This window comes from Pristiophorus japonicus, chromosome 8, assembly GCF_044704955.1.
Source record: "Pristiophorus japonicus isolate sPriJap1 chromosome 8, sPriJap1.hap1, whole genome shotgun sequence".
In the NCBI taxonomy this organism is placed as follows: Eukaryota; Metazoa; Chordata; class Chondrichthyes; family Pristiophoridae; genus Pristiophorus; species Pristiophorus japonicus.
Window position 1 is genome coordinate 22,210,872 of NC_091984.1, and position 18,961 is coordinate 22,229,832.

The 18,961-nt window shown below is 43.6% G+C and overlaps 1 protein-coding gene across 1 annotated transcript in view; it reads left to right on the forward strand.

Annotated features, from left to right (window-relative positions):
* The window catches only part of LOC139268428 (serine/threonine-protein kinase N2-like), a 170,552-nt gene that overhangs the window by 67,289 nt on the left and 84,302 nt on the right, over positions 1–18,961 (forward strand). Inside the window, exon 2 of the mRNA XM_070886552.1 lies at positions 16,295–16,592. Within this exon, the coding sequence (XP_070742653.1) occupies positions 16,295–16,592 (298 nt within the window). The remainder of the gene's footprint in view (positions 1–16,294; positions 16,593–18,961) is intronic.

The window sequence follows — 18,961 nt, forward strand, 5'->3', positions numbered from 1 at the left end:
ACTAAAGTAAATGTTGGTCCCTTAGAAGATGAAAAGGGGGATTTAATAATGGGAAATGTGGAAATGGCTGAGACCTTAAACAATTGTTTTGCTTCCGTCTTCACAGTGGAAGACACACAAACCATGCCAAAAATTGCTGGTCATAGGAATGTGGGAAGGAAGGACCTTGAGATGATCACTATCACTAGGGCGGTAGTGCTGGACAGACTAATGGGACTGAAGGTAGACAAGTCCCCTGGTCCTGATGAAATGCATCCCAGGGTATTAAAAGAGATGGCGGAAGTTATAGCAGATGCATTTGTTATAATCTACCAAAATTCTCTGGACTCTGGGGAGGTACCAGCGGATTGGAGAGCAGCTAATGTAACGCCTCTGTTTAAAAAAAAAAAAAAAGGGGGCAGGCAAAAGGCAGGTAACTATAGGCCGGTTAGTTTAACATTTGTAGTGGGGAAAATGCTTGAAACTATCATTAAGGAAGAAATAGCGGGACATCTGGATAGGAATAGTGCAATCAAGCAGACGCAGCATGGATTCATGAAAGGGAAATCATGTTTAACTAACTTGCTGGAATTCTTTGAGGATATAACGAGCATGGTGGATAGAGGTGTACCGATGGATGTGGTGTATTTAGATTTCCAAAAGGCATTCGATAAGGTGCCACACAAAAGGTTACTGCAGAAGATAAAGGTACGCGGAGTCAGAGGAAATGTATTAGCATGGATAGAGAATTGGCTGGCGAACAGAAAGCAGAGCGTCGGGATAAATGGGTCCTTTTCCGGTTGGAAATCAGTGGTTAGTGGTGTGCCACAGGGATCAGTGCTGGGACCACAACTGTTTACAATATACATAGATGACCTAGAGGAGGGGACAGAGTGTCGTGCAACAAAATTTGCAGATGACACAAAGATTAGTGGGAAAGCGGGTTGTGTAGAGGACACAGAGAGGCTGCAAAGAGATTTAGATAGGTTAAGCGAATGGGCTAAGGTTTGGCAGATGGAATACAATGTCGGAAAGTGTGAGGTCATCCACCTTGGGGGAAAAAAACAGTAAAAGGGAATATTATTTGAATGGGGAGAAATTACAACATGCTGTGGTGCAGAGGGACCTGGGGGTCCTTGTGCATGAAACTCTTTTTGGAGTTTATCTGCAAAACAAAACACATTAAACCATGCCACCCAACCTGGGTGACACACCAGACATTTACAAGGCCCTTTTTTTCCTTTTTTTGGTTTTTTTTTTGGGTTTTTTTGGGGCACTAAAATCACAATTTTTCCCCAGTGCCCCCTATAAAAGGAAAGGGGACACTAAAAACACCGGCAATTAAAACAAATTAAACTTTAAAACGTAAAATCAAATTAAAATTTGGTTGCCGGGCGTGATGATGCACTCCAGTCCCTCCGGTGCCCACCTCTCGCGGAAGGCCTGTGCAGGTTAGTTTGCAGGTGCAGCAGGTAATCAGGAAGGCGAATGGAATGTTGGCCTTCATTGCGAAAGGGATGGAGTACAAAAGCAGGGAGGTGTTGCTGCAACTGTATAAGGTATTGGTAAGGCCGCACCTGGAGTACTGCGTGCAGTTTTGGTCACCTTACTTAAGGAAGGATATACTAGCTTTGGAAGGGGTACAGAGACGATTCACTAGGCTGATTCGAGAAATGAGGGGGTTAACTTATCATGATAGATTGAGTAGACTGGGTCTTTACTCCTTGGAGTTCAGAAGGATGAGGGGTGATCTTATAGAAACATTTAAAATCATTAAAGGGATAGACAAGATAGAGGCAGAAAGGTTGTTTCCATTGGTGGGGGAGACTAGAACTAGGGGGCACAGCCTCAAAATACGGAGGAGCCAATTTAAAACCGAGTTGAGAAGGAATTTCTTCTCCCAGAGGGTTGTGAATCTGTGGAATTCTCTGCCCAAGGAAGTAGTTGAGGCTGGCTCATTGAATGTTTTCAAGTCAAAGATAGATAAATTTTTAAGCAATTAAGGGTTATGGGGAGAGGGCGGGTAAGTGGAGCTGAGTCCACGGCCAGATCAGCCATGATCTTATTGAATGGCGGAGCAGGCTCGAGGGGCTAGATGGCCTACTCCTGTTCCTAATTCTTATGTTCTTATGTTCTTATGTTTTAAGGAGCCTCTTAAAGGAGTTAAGAGAGGTAAAGAGGCGGAGAGGTTTAGGGAGGGAGTTCCAGAGCTTAGGGCCCAGGCAGCTGAAGGCACGGCCACCATGGTTGAGCAGTTATAATCAGGGTTGCTCAGGAGGGCAGAATTTGAGGAACTCTGACATCTCGTGGGGTTGTGAGGCTGAAAGAATTTACAAAGATAGGGAGGGGCGAGGCCATGGAGGGATTTGTAAACAGGGATGAGCATTTTGAAATTGAGGCTTTGCTTAACCGGGAGCCAATGTAGATTAGCGAGCACAGGGGTGATGGGTGATCAGGACTTAGTGTGAGTTAGGACATGGGCTGCCGAGTTTTGGATGACCTCAAGTTTACATAGGGTAGAATGTGGGAGGCCAGCCAGGAGTGCATTGGATTGGTCCAGTCTAAAAGTAACAAAGGCATGGATGAGGGGTTCAGCAACAGATGAGCTGAGGCAGGGGCGGAGGCGAACAATGTTACGGAGATGGAAATAGGCGGTTTTAGTTACGCCGTGGATATGTGGCTGGAAGCTTATTTTAGGGTCAAATATGGTTACCTAGGTTGCAAACAGTCTGGTTTTGCTTCCGGTAGATGCTAGGGAGAGGGATGGAGTCAGTGGTTAGGGAACGCAGTTTGTTGTGGGGACCAAAGACATGGCTTCGGTCTTCACAATATTTAATATTAATTTTCCCAATATCCTTCTCCTCCGTCGTCCAGCTGGGTGGGACTACACTTGTCTGGTTCCATTCTTACCTAAATCATAGCCAGAGAATCACCTGCAATGGCTTCTCTTCCTGCCCCTGCATCGTTACCTCTTGTGTCCCCCAGGGATCTATCCTTGGCCCCCTCCTATTTCTCATCTACATGTTGCCCTTGACGACATCATCCGAAAACACAGTGTCAGTTTCCACATGTACACTGATGACACCCAGCTCAACCTCACTACCACTTCTCTCGACCTCTCCATGGTCTCCAAATTGTCAGACTGCTTGCCCAACATCCAGTTCTGAATGAGCAGAAATTTGAATATTAGGAAGACTGAAGCCATTGTTTTTGCTCCCCGCCACAAACTCTGTTCCCTAACCATTGACTCCATCCCTCTCCCCAACTTCTCTCTGAGGCTGAACCCCACAGTTCGTAACCTTTGTGTCATATGAAATGAACTTTCGACCACATCCGCAGCATATCTAAGACTGCCTATTTCCACCTCCATAACATCGCATTTGCCTCAGATTATCTGCTGCTGAAGCTCTCATCCATGCCTTTGTTACCACTAGACTTGACTATTCCAACATACTGCTGCCTGCCTCCCACTCTCTACCTTGGGTAAACTCGGCTGTCCTAACTCGCACCAAGTCCCACTCGCCCATCATCATAGGCAGTCCCTCAAAATCGAGGAAGACTTGCTTCCACTCTAAAAGTGAGTTCTTGGGTGACTGAACAGTCCAATACAGGAACCACAGTGTCTGTCACAGGTGGAACATAGTCGTTGAAGGAAAGGGTGGGTGGGACTGGTTTGCCGCACGCACCTTCTGCTGCCTGCGCTTATTTTCTGCATGCTCTCGACAACGAGACTCGAGGTGCTCAGCGCCCTCCCGGATGCACCTGGTCTTTGGCCAGGGACTCCCAGGTGTCGATGGGGTTGTTGCATTTTATCAAGGAGGCTTTAAGGGTGTCCATGAAACGTTTCCTCTGCCCAATTTGGGCACGCTTGCCATGAAGGAGTTCCAAGTAGAGTGCTTGCTTTGGGAGTGTTGCATCAAACATGCGAACAATGTGGCTCGCCCAACGGAGCTGGTCGAGTGTGGTCAGTGCTTTGATGTTGGCCTGATCGAGGACGCTAACGTTGGTGTGTCTCCTCCTAGGAGATTTGCAAGATCTTGCGGAGACATCGTTGATGGTATTTCTCCAGCGATTTGAGGTGTCTACTGTATATGGTCCACATCTCTGAGCCATACAGGAGGGCGGGTATTACTACAGCCCTGTAGATCATGAGCTTGGTGGCAGATTTGAAGGCCTGATCTTCAAACGCTCTCTTCCTCAAGCGGCTGAAGGCTGCGCTGGCACACTGGTGGAGGTGGTGTTGAACCTCGTCGTCTATGTCTGCCCTTGCTGATAATAGGCTCCCGAGGTATGGAAGGTGATCCACGTTGTCCAGGGCTGCGCTGTGGATCTTGATGACCGGGGGGCAGTGCGGTGTGGTGGGGTCAGGTTGGTGGAGGACCTTTGTCTTACGGCTGTTTAGTGTAAGGCCCGTGCTTTTGTACGCCTCGGTGAAGATGTTGACTGTGACTTGAAGTTCAGTCTCTGTGCGCAGACGCAAGAGTCGTCCGCGTATTGTAGTTTGATGACAGAGGTTGGGACGGTCTTGGATTTGGCCTGGAGTCATCGAAGGTTGAACAGTTCCCACTGGTTCTGTAGTTTAGTTCAGCTCCAGCGGGGAGCTTGTTGACTAAGAGGTGGAACATTGCAACTAGGAAGATTGAGAAGATTGTTGGCACGATGACGCAGCCCTGCTTGACCCCAGTCCGGACGTGGGTCTGTGATGGATCCGTTGGTCAGGATCACGGCTTGCATGTCATCGTGGAGCAGGCGGAGGATGGTGACAAACATTTAGGGGTAGCCGAAACGGAGGAGGACGCTCCATAGTCCCCTGCGGTTGATGAGTCCCCTGTGCTCGCTGACCTATATTGTCTCCCGGTTACGCAATGCCTCGATTTCTGCGCTTCGGTGTCAATTTTTTAAATCTCATAATACTCCTGTGGAGGCGCCTTGGGACGTTTCACTGCATTACAGGTGCTGTATAAATACAAGTTGTTGCTTTGTTATCGTGCATATTTTGAGCATTGGCACGAATAGACTGATAGCAAATTGTTCTTGGCTTAGCTTGCTTAAGTTCTTTGAGGATGTAACGAACAAGTTGGATAAGGGGGAACCAGTGAATGTGGTGCATTTGGATTTCCAGAAGGCATTCGATAAGATGCCACATAAAAGGTTACTGCACAAGATAAAAGTTCATGGGATTGAGGGTAATATATTAGTATGGATAAAGGATTGGCTAATGAACAGAAAAGAGAGTCGGGATAAATCTGTCATTTTCCGGTTGGCAAACAGTAACTAGTGGGGTGCCGCAGGGATCAGTGCTGAGTCCTCAACTATTTACAATCTATATTAGTGACTTGGATGAAGGGACCGAGTGTATTGTAGCCAAGTTTGCTAATGATACGAAGATGGATGGGAAAGCAAATTGTGAGGACACACAAATTCTGCAACGAGATATAGACAGGCTAAGTGAGTGGGCAAAAATTTGGTAGATGGAGTATAATGTGGGAAAATGTGAGGCTATCTACTTTGGTGGAAAAAATAGAAAAGCAAATTATAATTTAAATGGAGAAAAATTGCAAAGTGCTGCAGTACAGAGGGACCTGGGGGTCCTTGTGCATGAAGCACAAAAAGTGAGTATGCAGGTACAGCAAGTGATCAGGAAGGCAAATGGAATGTTTGCCTTTATTGCAAGGAGGATAGAATATAAAAGCAGAGAAGTCCTACTCCAACTGTACAGGGTATTGGTGAGGCCACACCTGGAGTACTGCGTACAGTTTTGGTCTCCGTATTGAAGGAAAGATATGATATACAGGTTGAACTCCTTTTATCCAGCACCCTCGGGACCTGGCCTGTGTCGGATAAGGGATTTTGCTGGACGAAGGTAGGTCATGTTAAATTGGATGGCACAGGTACTGAGCAAGGGGATATCTGGGTTGGCTGGCTTGGAGCTGGGAGTGCGACAGAGAGATCGTGGGTGGGGGGCAGTGGATCGTGGAGTCAGCAGCGAGGAAGGACTTCAATTTATTCACGTTGGAGCGGCCGGGGGTGGTGCCGGTTAAGGAAGGTTTAACCTGTACTTGCGTTGGAGGCTGTTCAGAGAAGGTTCACTAGGTTGATTCCGGAGATGAGGGGGCTGACTTATGAAGATAGGTTGAGTAGGTTGGGCCTCTACTGATTGGAGTTCAGAAGAATGAGTGGTGATCTTATTGAAACTTATAATGAGGGGCTCAACAAGGTGGATGCAGAGAGGATATTTCCACTCATAGGAGAAACCAAAACTGGGGGCATAGTCTCGGGCCGCCCATTTAAAACTGAGATGAGGAGGAATTTCTTCTCTCAGCGGTCTGTAAATCAATGGAATTCTCTGGCCCAGAGAGTTGTGGAGGCTGGATCATTAAATATATTTAAGGTGGAGATCGACAAATTTTTGAGCGATAAGGGAATAAAGGGTTATGGGGAGTGGGCAGGGAAGTGGAGCCGAGTCCATGGTCAGATTAGCCATGATCTCATTAAATGGCGGAGCAGACTCGAGGGGCTAGGTTGCCTACTCCTGCTCCTATTTCTTATGTTATGTTAAGTGATAATTCTCCACATCAAATTTAGTGCCCTTACTATTGCCGCCATCACCTATCAGTACTTCAACCTAGTGTTATGCCCGACTCTTTGATACAGTCCAAGTCTGGAAGGAAAAACAATCTGATCTTATTACTGGCTGTTTCTGATAATCCATTCAACATAATACTGAAATCCTGGTGACTCCACTGTTCTGGTTGTTATATTTTTCATTTTCTGGACTGATGTTGACTGGTCATTGACTCACGCTGATTGGCAGAGAAATTGCATGCCAATGCAGAAAGATGCAGCGACTTGAGAAATCGATATTTTCCAAGGAAAATCTGCACCTGTGAATTTCTGATCGTGGATCGAATTTTATAACATTTAAAAAGGCACTTTATGTTTTGAAAGAAGACACTAAGTATTTAAATGTGAAATTCTACTTGACATCATGCCATTCTCCACGATGGCCAAGATCGATCACCATCTCTGAGCCACACACACCAGTGAAGTCTCTGCTTGATCTGCACTCTGTGGGTTCATTGATTTTAGTAGAGGTATTGGCTTAGCCGTGGAAACTTGGCACGCAAACGATGGCACACTAAAAGACAGTTGAGATTGGAGAAGCAGCTAGGGACAGCAACAGCTTACATTTTATATAGCGCATTTAAAGTAGTGTAAACGTGCCAAGGCGCTTTTTTAAAAAAAAAAAGCAATATCAATAAAAAGGACAGATGACCTAAAGCTTGGTCAAAGAAGTAGGTTTTCAGAAGCGTCAGGACGAGAGAGAGGCGGAAAGGTTTGGGGAGGGAATTCCAGAGATTAGGGCTCAGGCAGCTGAAGGCACGGCCGCCAATGGTGGAACGATTAAATTGGGGATGCGCAAGAGGCCAGAATTGGAAGAGCGCAGAGATCTCGAAGGCTTGTAGGGCTGGAGGAGGCTCCAATGATAGGGAGGAGCGAGGCCATGGAGGGATTTGAAAACAACGATGAGGATTTTGAAATGGAGGCGTGTAGCTTAGCGAGGACAAGGACCTACAAAAGGAGGTTGATTAAAATCTACAAATGGACTAACAGTAATAGATTAAATTTAATACAGATAAGGATCAGGTGCTGCATTTATTGGAAGACAAAAAAAAAACAGGATGCGCACGCGCGCTGTACAATGTAGATGTCCTCATTAAAAATGAAGTTGAAAGATCTGGAGGTATTAATAGATTCTTTACTTGGCATTTATCATCTGTAGGCACAAAGTTGGTATTTATCATCTGTAGGCACTGAGTATATGTATGGAGGATGACTAACACCAAACTTTACCCCTTTGCTACTTCCCTCATCCTATCCTTGATCATCTATAAATGGTAGATGAAAACGGGTTTACTCCAGTTGAATATTGACAAAGGCTCCACACCCTTGTCACTGACTCAATTATTCTCTCTGGCTGCTAAGTCAGGTAGAACCATACTCTCTGCAACCTTAGCATCCTGTTCAATGCAGAGTTGAGCTTCAAGTCTCTTATGCTATTCGTCACTAAGACCACTTATTTCCACCTTCGCAGCATTGTCTATACCCATATCTCGCCCTGCAACTATTGAAACCCTTATCCACATGTTCATCACCTCAACACAATTTCTCCACTTCCAATTTCCGTAAACCTCAACGCATCTGAAGCTCTTATCCTGACTTGAAATACATCCCGCTTCCTCTCGCTGTCTTGCACTTGGCTCCCTGTCCCCCAACGCATCAAATTTAAAATCCTCCTCGAAATCCCTTCATGACCTCGCCCAACCTCCTCCAGCATACCTGCCTTCTGTCCTCTGAATCTCGTGTTCTGTGCCTTTTCTTCCCAACACTCCCCTCCACCATTGGCATCAGTCGTCAGCTGTCTTGGTCCTACTCTCTGCAATTCAGCCTGTCCAGTGTCCTGGGTGACAGTTATCCCTTGAACAACATTACTAAAACACATTATCTGGTCATTTACATTGTTGCTGTTTGCGAGACCTTGTGTACAGTTTGGCTGCATTCCAGGTGTTAACACGTACTGCATTGGCTGTGTAGCTCTTTGGGACATCAATGGTCATGAAAGGATGCCTTATAAATGCAGATTCTTTTTTTGTTAAAAGCAGCATTCTTGGGAAGAATTAATGGCTTCTTTCCACCTTTTTAAAAAAAAAAGTTCCTTTAAGATCCATTCCTTTCTTCCTTTTATAAATCATCTTGGGACATTTCTATTTTTTTTAAAAAGTGCTTTATAAATAAATACAAGTTCTTAATATATTGTGTAGCAGCAAAGAAAGCAAATGAAATATTGAGCTATATTCCCAAACCAGACGGTGATAAGTCTGAGGAGGCCTGCCCTTGCCTCAGCTCATCCGCTGCTGAAGCCCTCATCCATGCCTTTGTTACCTCTAGACTTGACTATTCCAACACACTCCTGGCTGGACTCCCACATTCTACCCTATGTAAACTAGAGGTCATCCAAAACTCGGCTGCCTGTGTCCTAACTCGCACTGAGTCCCACTCACCCATCACCCCTGTGCTCGCTGATCTATTTGGCTTCCGGTTAAGCAATGCCTCGATTTCAAAATTGTTATCCTTATTTTCAAATCCTTCCATGGCCTCGCCCCTCCCTATCTCTGTAATCTCCTCCAGCCCTACAACCCCCCTCCCCGAGCTGTCTGCACTCCACTAATTCTCCCCCCTTGAGCATCCCTGATTATAATCGCTCAACCATTGGTGCCTCGGACCCAAGCCCCGGAATTCCCTGCCTAAACTTCTCCGTCTCGCTAACCCTCTTTCCTCCTTTAAGACACTCCTTAAAACCTACCTCTTTGACCAAGCTTTTGGTTACCTGCCCTAATTTCTCCTTATGTGGCTTGGTGTCAATTGTTTTTGTTATAATACTCCTGTGAAGCGAAGCGCCTTGGGACGTTTTACTACGTTTAGACGCTATATAAATCCAAGTTGTTATACTGAAACTGTATAGTCCTCTCGTCAGATCATACATGGAGTACCATATGATGCAAGAACAGAATTCCTGCACTTGTAGGCAGTTCAGAGAAGAGCAACAGGCTGATCCCCAGCCTTGGTAGAATGATCGATAAAGGCAAGATTAGGGAAACTGGGTTCATTTAGCCTTGAAAGAAGAATATTAAATGATACAGAAAAACTAAACCTGGAACATTACTTCAGGTAAATTGCCAGCAGGACATAGATTCAAACTGGTAATGGGCAAATTTCAGACTGATGTTGGGAAGAAGTTCTTTACAAGAGTAATTAATACTTACACTTCTTCCTGGGAGTCTATTCGAAGTGCAAGCCTTCACTGTAAGTCTGTTGGAAGCGAGCTGGAGGAGAGGGAGAGGTGGTGGAGCAGAGCTGAACCTGCAGTTTTGCTGTTTGGAATGGTTAAGCCTAAATGAGCTGAATGGCCTTATTGATCTCGAGGTTGGATTCGTGAAGGGAAAATTGTTCAAGATTGCTGCTGATTATTGTACATTGACCCTTGCACTTCTAGGTGCCAGGAACGGAGAGAAGTGGGTTCAGCTTTGATGTTTTCCAAAATTAGCCTGCCAGCGCTCACTCTCGAGGTTTAAAAATGAAACTGGCCAGTTGCATAAGATACTGTGGAAATATACTCCAGTAAATGGAGGCAAGTGTTAGCATACTAAACAGCTACTTGCATCTATAGAGTGCTTCTAATGTAGAAAAATGTTCCAAGGTACTTCACAAAAGTGTAATCAGACAAAAATTGACAGATATTAGGAGAGTTGATTTAAAAACTTGGAAGTAGATTTTAAAGGAGAAAGTAGGAAGGTGGAGATTTAGGGAGGGAATTCCAGAGCTTGGACAAGACAGCTGAAGGCGTGCCCACCAATGGTGGGGTAAAGGAAATGGGGGTTGTACAAAAGGCCAGAGTTGGAGGGAACAGTGTTCTCGGAGGATTGTTTGGGCTGGAAGAGGTTCGAGAGATAGAGGCAACAAAAAGGTATTTGAACACGAGGATGTGCATTTTAAATTGGAGGTGTTGGGGGCCCAGTGTAGGTCAGCAGGCACGGGGTGATAGTTGAGTGGGACTTGGTATGGGCTAGCATGTGGGCAGCAGAGTTTTGAATGAGCCGACATCTATGGATGGAGGAAGATGAGAGGCCGGTCAGGAGAGCATTGGAATAGTCGAGAGTGGAGATGTCAAAGGCTTGGATGAGAGTTTCTGTAGCAAATGGGCTGAGGTGGAAGCAATACTGGCGACGATACTGAGGTCGAAATGGATGATGGAGAGGATTATGGGGTTGAAAACTCACCTTAAGGTCGAGGTAAGATGCCAAGGTTGTAAACCTTCGCATTCAATCTGAGACAACGGCCTGGGAGGGGAATGGAATCGGTGGCAATGGTCTTGCCACTATTTAGCTAGAAGAATTTATGACTCATCTAAAACTGAATGTCAGGCAACCAGTCTGTCAACTGAGACAGTGGAGCGGCGGAGAGATCAAACTAGATGTTGTTGGTGTTGATTTAAAAAAAGAAAGACTTGGACACTTATAGCACCTTTCAAGACCACCGGACGTCTCAAAGTGCTTTACAGCCAATGAAGTACTTTTGGAGAGTAGTCACTGTTGTAATGTGGGAAACGTGGCAGCCAACTTGCGCACAGCAAGCTCACAAACCGCAATGTGGTAATGACCAGATTATCTGTTTTTGTTCTGTTGATTTGAGGGATAAATATTGGCCAGGACACAGGTGATAACTACCCTGCTCCTCTTCAAAATAGTGCCATGAGATATTTTACGTCCACTTGGGAGAGCAGAAGGGGCTTCGGTTTAATGTCATCCGAAAGACGGCACCTCTGACAGTGCAAGCACTCCCTCAGTACTGCACTGGAGTGTCAGCCTAGATTTTATTTTTTGTGCTCAAGTCCCTGGAGTGGGAATCAGTCTGGTGAATCTTTGTTGCACTGCCTCAATGACAAGTATATCCTTCCTTAGGTAAGGAGACCAAAACTGTACACAATACTCCAGGTGCCGTCTCACCAGGGCCCTATATAATTGCTGTAAGACGTCTTTACTCTTGTACTCAAATCCTCTTGTAATAAAGGCCAACATACCATTTGCTATCTTAATTACTTACAGTACCTGCATTTTAACTTTTAGAGATTCGTGTACAAGGACACCCAGGTCCGTCTGAGCACCAACATTCCTCAATTTCTCACCATATAAAAAATACTCACTCACTATTTTTCCTACCAAAGTGGATAACTTCACATTTCTCCACATTATGTTCCATTTTCCATGTTCTTGCCCATTCACTTAGCCTGTCTATATCTCCTTGAAGCCTGTTTGCATCCTCTTCACGACTTACATTCCCACCTAGCTTTGTATCATCAGCTTTGTATCTTTGTAAATGGCCCCCTCATCCAAATCATTGATCTAGATTGTGAATAGCTGGGGCCCAAGCACTGATCCTTGTGGTACCTCACTAGTTACAGCCTGCCAACCTGAAAATGACCCGTTTGTTCCTACTCTGTTTTCTGTCCATTAACCAATCCTCAATCCATGTTAATATATTACCCCAATCCTATGAGCCCTAATTTTGTTTAATAACCTCTTGTGTGGCACCTTATCCAATGTCTTCTGAAAATCCAAACACATCACATCTACTGGTTTCCCCTGTCTATTCTACTAGTTACAACCTCAAAAAACTCTCAACAGATTTGTCAAACATGATTTCCCTTTCATAAATCTGTGTTGACTCTGCCCAATCCTATATTATTTTCTAAGTGCCATGTTACCACGTCCTTAATAGATTCAGCAGTTTCATTACGAGTGATTTCAGGCTAACTGATCTGTAGTTCCTTGTTTTCTCTCTCCCTGCTTTCTTAAATTAGCTACCTTTCAATCTGTGTTTCTAGAATCTATGGAAGATGACAACCAATGCATCTACTATCCCTATAGCTACCTCTTTCAAAACCCTCGGCTATAGGCCATCAGGTCCAGGGGATTTATCGGCTTTCATCCCATTCATGTCTCCAGTACTATTTTTTTTACTAATACTAATTTCTTTCAGCTCCTCATTCTCGCTGGTTCTTCACCATTTCCGGGAGATTTTTTGTGTCTTCTTCCGTGAAGACACAAGTATTTAATTTCTCTGCCATTTCCTTATTCCCCATTATAATTTCTCCTGTCTCAGCCTGTAGGGGACCCACATTTACTTTTGCTGATCTTTTCCTTTTTTCATACTTATAGAAGTGTTTACAGTCTGTTTTTATATCTCTCGCTAGTATACGCTCATATTCTATTTATCAATTTCTTGGTTCTCCTTTGCTGAATTCTAAAATCCTTTCGTCTTCAAGCTTACTGCTTTTTTGGCAACATTAAGCCTCTTCCTTTGATCTAATACTACCTTTAACTTCTCTAGCCCTATATGTAGATTAAAGTCCCCCGTGATTACTATATTACCCTATGCACCTCTAATTTCCTGATTTATACTCTGCCCTATGTTACCACTACTGTTTGGGGGCCTATAAACAACTCTCATCAATGTTTTCTGCCCCTTGCTGTTTCTTAGCTCCACTCAAACTGATTCTACTACTTGATTTTCTGAGCTAAGATCCTTTCTTTCTACTGTCTTTATCCCCATCCTTTATTATCAGGGCTACCCCTCCTCCTGTTCCATTTTTGCCTGTCTCTTCTAAAAGTTAAGTATTTTAGAATCATAGAAGTTTACAGTATGGAAGGAGGCCATTTCGGTCCACCGTGTCTGCGCCAGCCAACAAGAGGCTATCCAGCCTAATCCCACCTTCCAGCTCTAGGTCCATAGCCCTGCAGGTCACAGCACTTCAAGTGCACATCCAAGTACTTTTTAAATGTGGCGAGGGTTTCTGCCTCTACCACCCTTTCAGGCAGTGATTTCCAGAACCCCACAACCCTCTGCGTGAAGAAATTTCCCCTCAAATACCCTCTAAACCTTCTACCAATTTCTTTAAATTTATGCCCCCAGTTTGTTGACCCCTCTGCGAAGGGGAAATAGGCCCTTTCTATCCACTATATCTAGGCCCCTCATAATTTTACACGTCTCAATGAGGTCTCCCCTCAGCCTCCTCTATTCCAAGGAAAACAAACCCAGCCTATCCAATCTGTCCTCTTGGCTAAGATTCTCCACTCCCAGCAATAGCCTCATACATCTCTTCTGTACCCTCTCCAGTGCAATGGCGTCCTTCCTGTAATGTGGTGACCAGAACTGCACGCAGTACTCCAGCTGTGGCCTAACCAGTATTTTATACAGTTTATGCATAACCCACCTCTTACATTCTATGCCTCGACATTCCGTATGCCGCCTTAACCACTTATCCGCCTGGAATATTTCGTTCCCAACCTTGGTCACTTTGCAACCACGTCTCCGTAATGGCTATTGGATCAAACCTATTCTTTTCTATCTGCGCAATTAATTAATCTATTTTGTTGCGAATGGGGTCTGGAGAAGTCATGGTGCGGGGACAAGAAGAGAAGTCATTGTTGCAGATGCTCTGATATTCCCATTACCTGGTTTACCATTAAATCATATACATCTGTAGGTACTAAATTTGATTCTCATTCTGCTGAGTTAAGTAGCTTCAGGCAGGGCAGCCCTTACGATGCTTCAATTGGCATTAATACCATGGGCTAAGGAGGAGAAAATCAGTTAGGCTTGCCACACCTGATTGAAGTTTGCTCAGGATCGGTAAGGCTGAGATGCCTTCGAAGGTGAATAGCCTGCCACCACTCAATGTCTGGGCTTACAAATGAATAATAGCTGATGAGGTATTGGAAGGCAGCTCCCAACCATGAAACTAACCCAGCAGCAACAACTTTGTTCTTTTTATGTCCACTTTTACCCCTCCTGTAATGGAATTTTTTTGTGTTGACTTGTACCAAGATTTGGAATGTTTCCAGTTCCTCTTCCAAGTTACAAAATTATATTTCAGTAACTTGGACTCATTGTGAGCAAATGCCCACAATTTGGCATAGGAATATTTTACTGCGTAGTGGAACTGGAGTCAACGATTTAGCCCCTCGAGCCTGTTCTCTCATTCAGTTAGATCATGGCTGATCTGTACCTCAGCTCCATTTAGCCACCTTTGATCCATATCCCTCGATGGTCTTGCCTAACACAAAGTTTGGCACTACCGAGTAATAACTGATCAGAATAAAAGAAAAATACACTTTGACTCTCTCCTACACAACAGTTAACATCTGTAGTTAATAGCTGCTGTCATTACCTGTTGCAATGATGTCGTTGCATATCGCGTTCCATTTTGGGTGCAGTTGGAACAGAACTTCTTGTGCGTGCACTGTTCAGGGCCAACCAGATGAAAGGAATGCTGATTTCCTTCTGTTCTGGCTTTCCACATTTTTGTAGTGCTCTCACTGCATGTCAAAGAACAGATTTTTAAGTTGCTCCAGTTCTGATGAATTATAAGTATTTAATACAGGAGCTACTCTTGTGCGAGTGAAAGCCTACTCACACAGTAATGTTTTCTGTTTCAAGCTGTGGAAAAGTGCATGGTGCAGCATCACTCCTTGACCTGAATTTATTTTAAAATTTAGGTAATGTCGCTTCCCAAGAATCAGATTAACTATCTGACGAAAGGTCACAGACCTGAAACATTAACTCTGTTTCTCTCTTCACAGATGCTGCCTGACCTGCAGAGTATTTCCAACATTTTCTGTTTATATAAGCAGATTAATTAGTTTGTCCTCAAATACTGTCACTGCATTAGTCATTCATCTCTGGGTTAAGCAGGATTTGAACTACTTATCAGAATCACAGAATCTTAGAAATTTACAGCACAGAAGGTGGCCATTCAGCCCATTGTGTCCGTGCCGGCCGACCAAAGAGCTATCCAACCTAATTCGATTTTCCAGCTCTTGGTCTGTAGCCTTGTAGGTTATGGCACTTCAAGTGTACTTTTTAAATGCTATGAGGGTTTCTGCCTCCACCACCCTCTGGGTGGAAAAAAAAAGTTCTCAACTCCCCTCTAATCCTTCTACCAATTATTTTAAATTTATGCCCCTTGGTTGTTAACCCCTCTGCTAAATGAAGTAGGTTCTTCCTATCCACTCTGTCTAGGCCCCTCATAATTTATACTACACAATTAAATCTCCCCTCGGCGTCCTCTGTTCCAAAGAAAACAACCCCAGCCTATCCAATTTTTCTTCATAGCTACAATTCTCCAGTCCAGGCAACATCCTCGTAAATCTCCTCTGTACCCTTTCTAGTGCAATCACATCTTTCCTGTAATGTGGTGACCAGAACTGCACGCAGTACTCCAGCTGTGGCCTGCTTTCGTATTCTATGTCTATACTGATGTTTGTAGTTAAAAATACATTATTTGATACTTTCTCTATACATTATGGTGAGTTAAGTACAACCTGTGTTTTACTTTGATCAGTTATTTCAAAAGTTTGTTCAAAAGATTAGCTTAATATCAAAAAGCATATTTGAACTTTATGCACTGGCAAGTGATCACATGTAACATTTTTTTGGTGTATATCTTTAGATAGTGTTTACACTTTTAACCATAGTGTTTGAAATATTGCACCTTTGTTGGATAGCTGACTACCGTTTACAAATGTACTCTGAATACATTGGCAATTAGTTTATCTGGTTAAGTGCAATGGAATAGCTTATTTTAGAGCAATATTTTTTTTCAAGTAAAAAGATCTAATTTCTGACACTGGTTGCATTGTTAGAACAAAGTTTCTTAGACTGAAATGCTTACTTTAAAACTCTTGTTCATTTATAGGGTGATGGCCGAAGTCACCCAGTCCCCGAGTGCCTGGGCCTGGGCCAGAACTTGGATTTGTCGGACACCATGGTGCAACAGAGGCTGGATGAAATCAAGGATTCAATCAAGCGAGAAATACGGAAGGAGCTTAAAATCAAGGAAGGAGCAGAGAACCTCAAGAAAGTCACAACTGATAAGAAAAATCTGGCCTATGTGGAAAATATGTTAAAAAAATCAAACAAGAAACTAGATGAGCTTCACCAAGAGCTGCAAGAGTTGAATGCACATATTGTTGTGAAGGATCCTGAGCTGGCAGGTAAATAATGTATGGTGCCAGTAGACTTTTTTAAAAATATGATATTTCTTTGTGTAATTTTAGTGGGCTGAGTATGTTTGTCCAGAATATTTTGCATTAACGAGGAATGTGAAAAGTGGGAATGAATTTCAACAACAGCTGCAGTACTTCAACAATAAACGGTGCATTTACGTTGCAACTCGAGATTTGGAAGAGGGCTGCTGTGCCAGCGTTTTCCCACTGCTTACCCCAGCTTATTTCCAGTTGGTGAGATTCCTTATCAGATGGCAGTTAAAAGCAGAGCTGGCAAGACCCACAGAGAAGCGAGTCCGCTGCTGACACAACAAAATAACTCGACCCTTTTTATCTTTTCAAGTGTAACTGGCAAACCCACGCATTAGTCATCAACTGCCCATTCATAACCTAGCAGTAAATGTGCAGTTGTGTTTTATTAAGAGGAATTGTTCAAAGACAAATAAATGTGTGTTCTGACATGCAATTAAGCATGCCCTCTATTAACCAGCTTTCCAGATCTAACCGGCCATATGTTGTTGGACACTATTTTCAGTAGTAAATCCCAGTGAAGATTAGTACAGGAAGTGGATATTAGGCATGAGATTGTACTGCATAGACATGCTCGGCTTATGATCCAGCAGTAACATTTTAAGTTGCTATGCATTACACACTACGTTTCCTAGTTGAGAGAGCAAGCAAGGGCGATACTCCTAGGTTTTAACTAATATGGCTCTATATCAGATTGCTAGGGAGAGTGTAACAACAAGGCAAACCCGTTGTTCCCTTTCTCTTCTCCACCCCACTAAAATAAGGGGGGGGGGGAAAGCACATATTTCAGTTTTAACTCTGGTTCATTATGTGAACCCACATTCTACAACTCCATGGCGCAGCTTTGTCAGCATTCCACGTCGCTGGGCCATGCCAGTTAAAATGCATCAAGCTCAAAATGTTGTTGTTACGGTCCAAGCTGCATTGCAATGACTACAAATACAAATAATTAGTTTTCCTTTTATTTAAGTGCTAGCTGTGATCAAACTTTTTTTTCTTGCATTGGAGGCTGTTCAGAGAAGGTTCACCTAGGTTGATTCCAGAGATGAAGGGGTTGACTTATGAAGATAGGTTGAGTAGGTTGGGCCTATATGCTTTTGGAGTTCAGAAGAATGAGAGGTGATTTTATCGTACCTTGTAAGATTATGAGGGGGCTCAACAAGGTGGATGCAGAGGGGATATTTCCACTCAAACTGGAAGCTAAAACTAGGGGGCATAATCTCAGAATAAGGGGCCGCCCATTTAAAACTGAGATGAGGAATTTCTTCTCTGAGGGTTGTAAATCTGTGGAATTCTCTGCCCCAGAGAGCTGTGGAGGATGGGTCATTGAATATATTTAAGGCGGAGATAGACAGATTTTTGAGCGATAAGGGAATAAAAGGTTATGGGGAGCGAGCAGGGAAGTGGAGCTGAATCCATGATCAGATCAGCCATGATATTAAATGGCGGAGCAGGCTTGAGGGATCAAATGGCCTACTGCTCCTATTCTTATGTTCTTATAAATCATTGGAGATTTTTTTAAGTTTGCACAATGAAGATTTTTATGGTGCTTTTTACCCCCCTCTTATCAACCACCGGTGAAGGTTCATATTGCAGTGCTTTTTGCTTCAGTAGTTCTTGCTGTTAGACAGATTTGACTAGTGCTGTTCCACTAGTTGGAGAAAATGAGGCGTGGGAATGGTTTTATGTTATGTAACCAAACTTTTCAAACCTTTCATGCAATCCACTGGATCAACAAAGGCAATATTATACATTAACGCTTTGATGAAACCTTAAATGAAATTTTTTTTTAGGTTGCTTATACTTCTGCCCTTAACAAATAACTTCCTGTTCCTAGCTTGATTGAAGAGTTTGGTTTGGATTATTGTGTGTCTTTGCATAGTGTCTTGAGATTGAGAAAAGTGATGAATGATCATTGGGGCTGTTCATATTGCAGACACATTCATCCCATTTTTCCTGCTAGCTGTTAGAAAATGGCACTATATCAAACATGTATGCAATGTTAAAACGGGATATCTTCACTCAAACTTTTGAATTAGTTTTATGTTGGCCTATTTCTCAAGTAATTTCTGCATGAATGTTCGTCCTACTAATCTGGTACTACCACCTGCAAAAATGATTTAGTGCAGCATTTCCACCTGCAAAAATGATCTAGTGCAGCGTTTCCATTAAACGTCCTGCAAAAAAAAACTGAACCTAATTTTCCATGTTAGAGGTTAGATGTTGCTGTGTAGAGCAATTGAGCACTAAATTGAAGCTCATCACTGTAACTGTTGTGTTAGTACATTAATTGTGGGTCTAGGATATATGTGCATTATTTCTCCTTT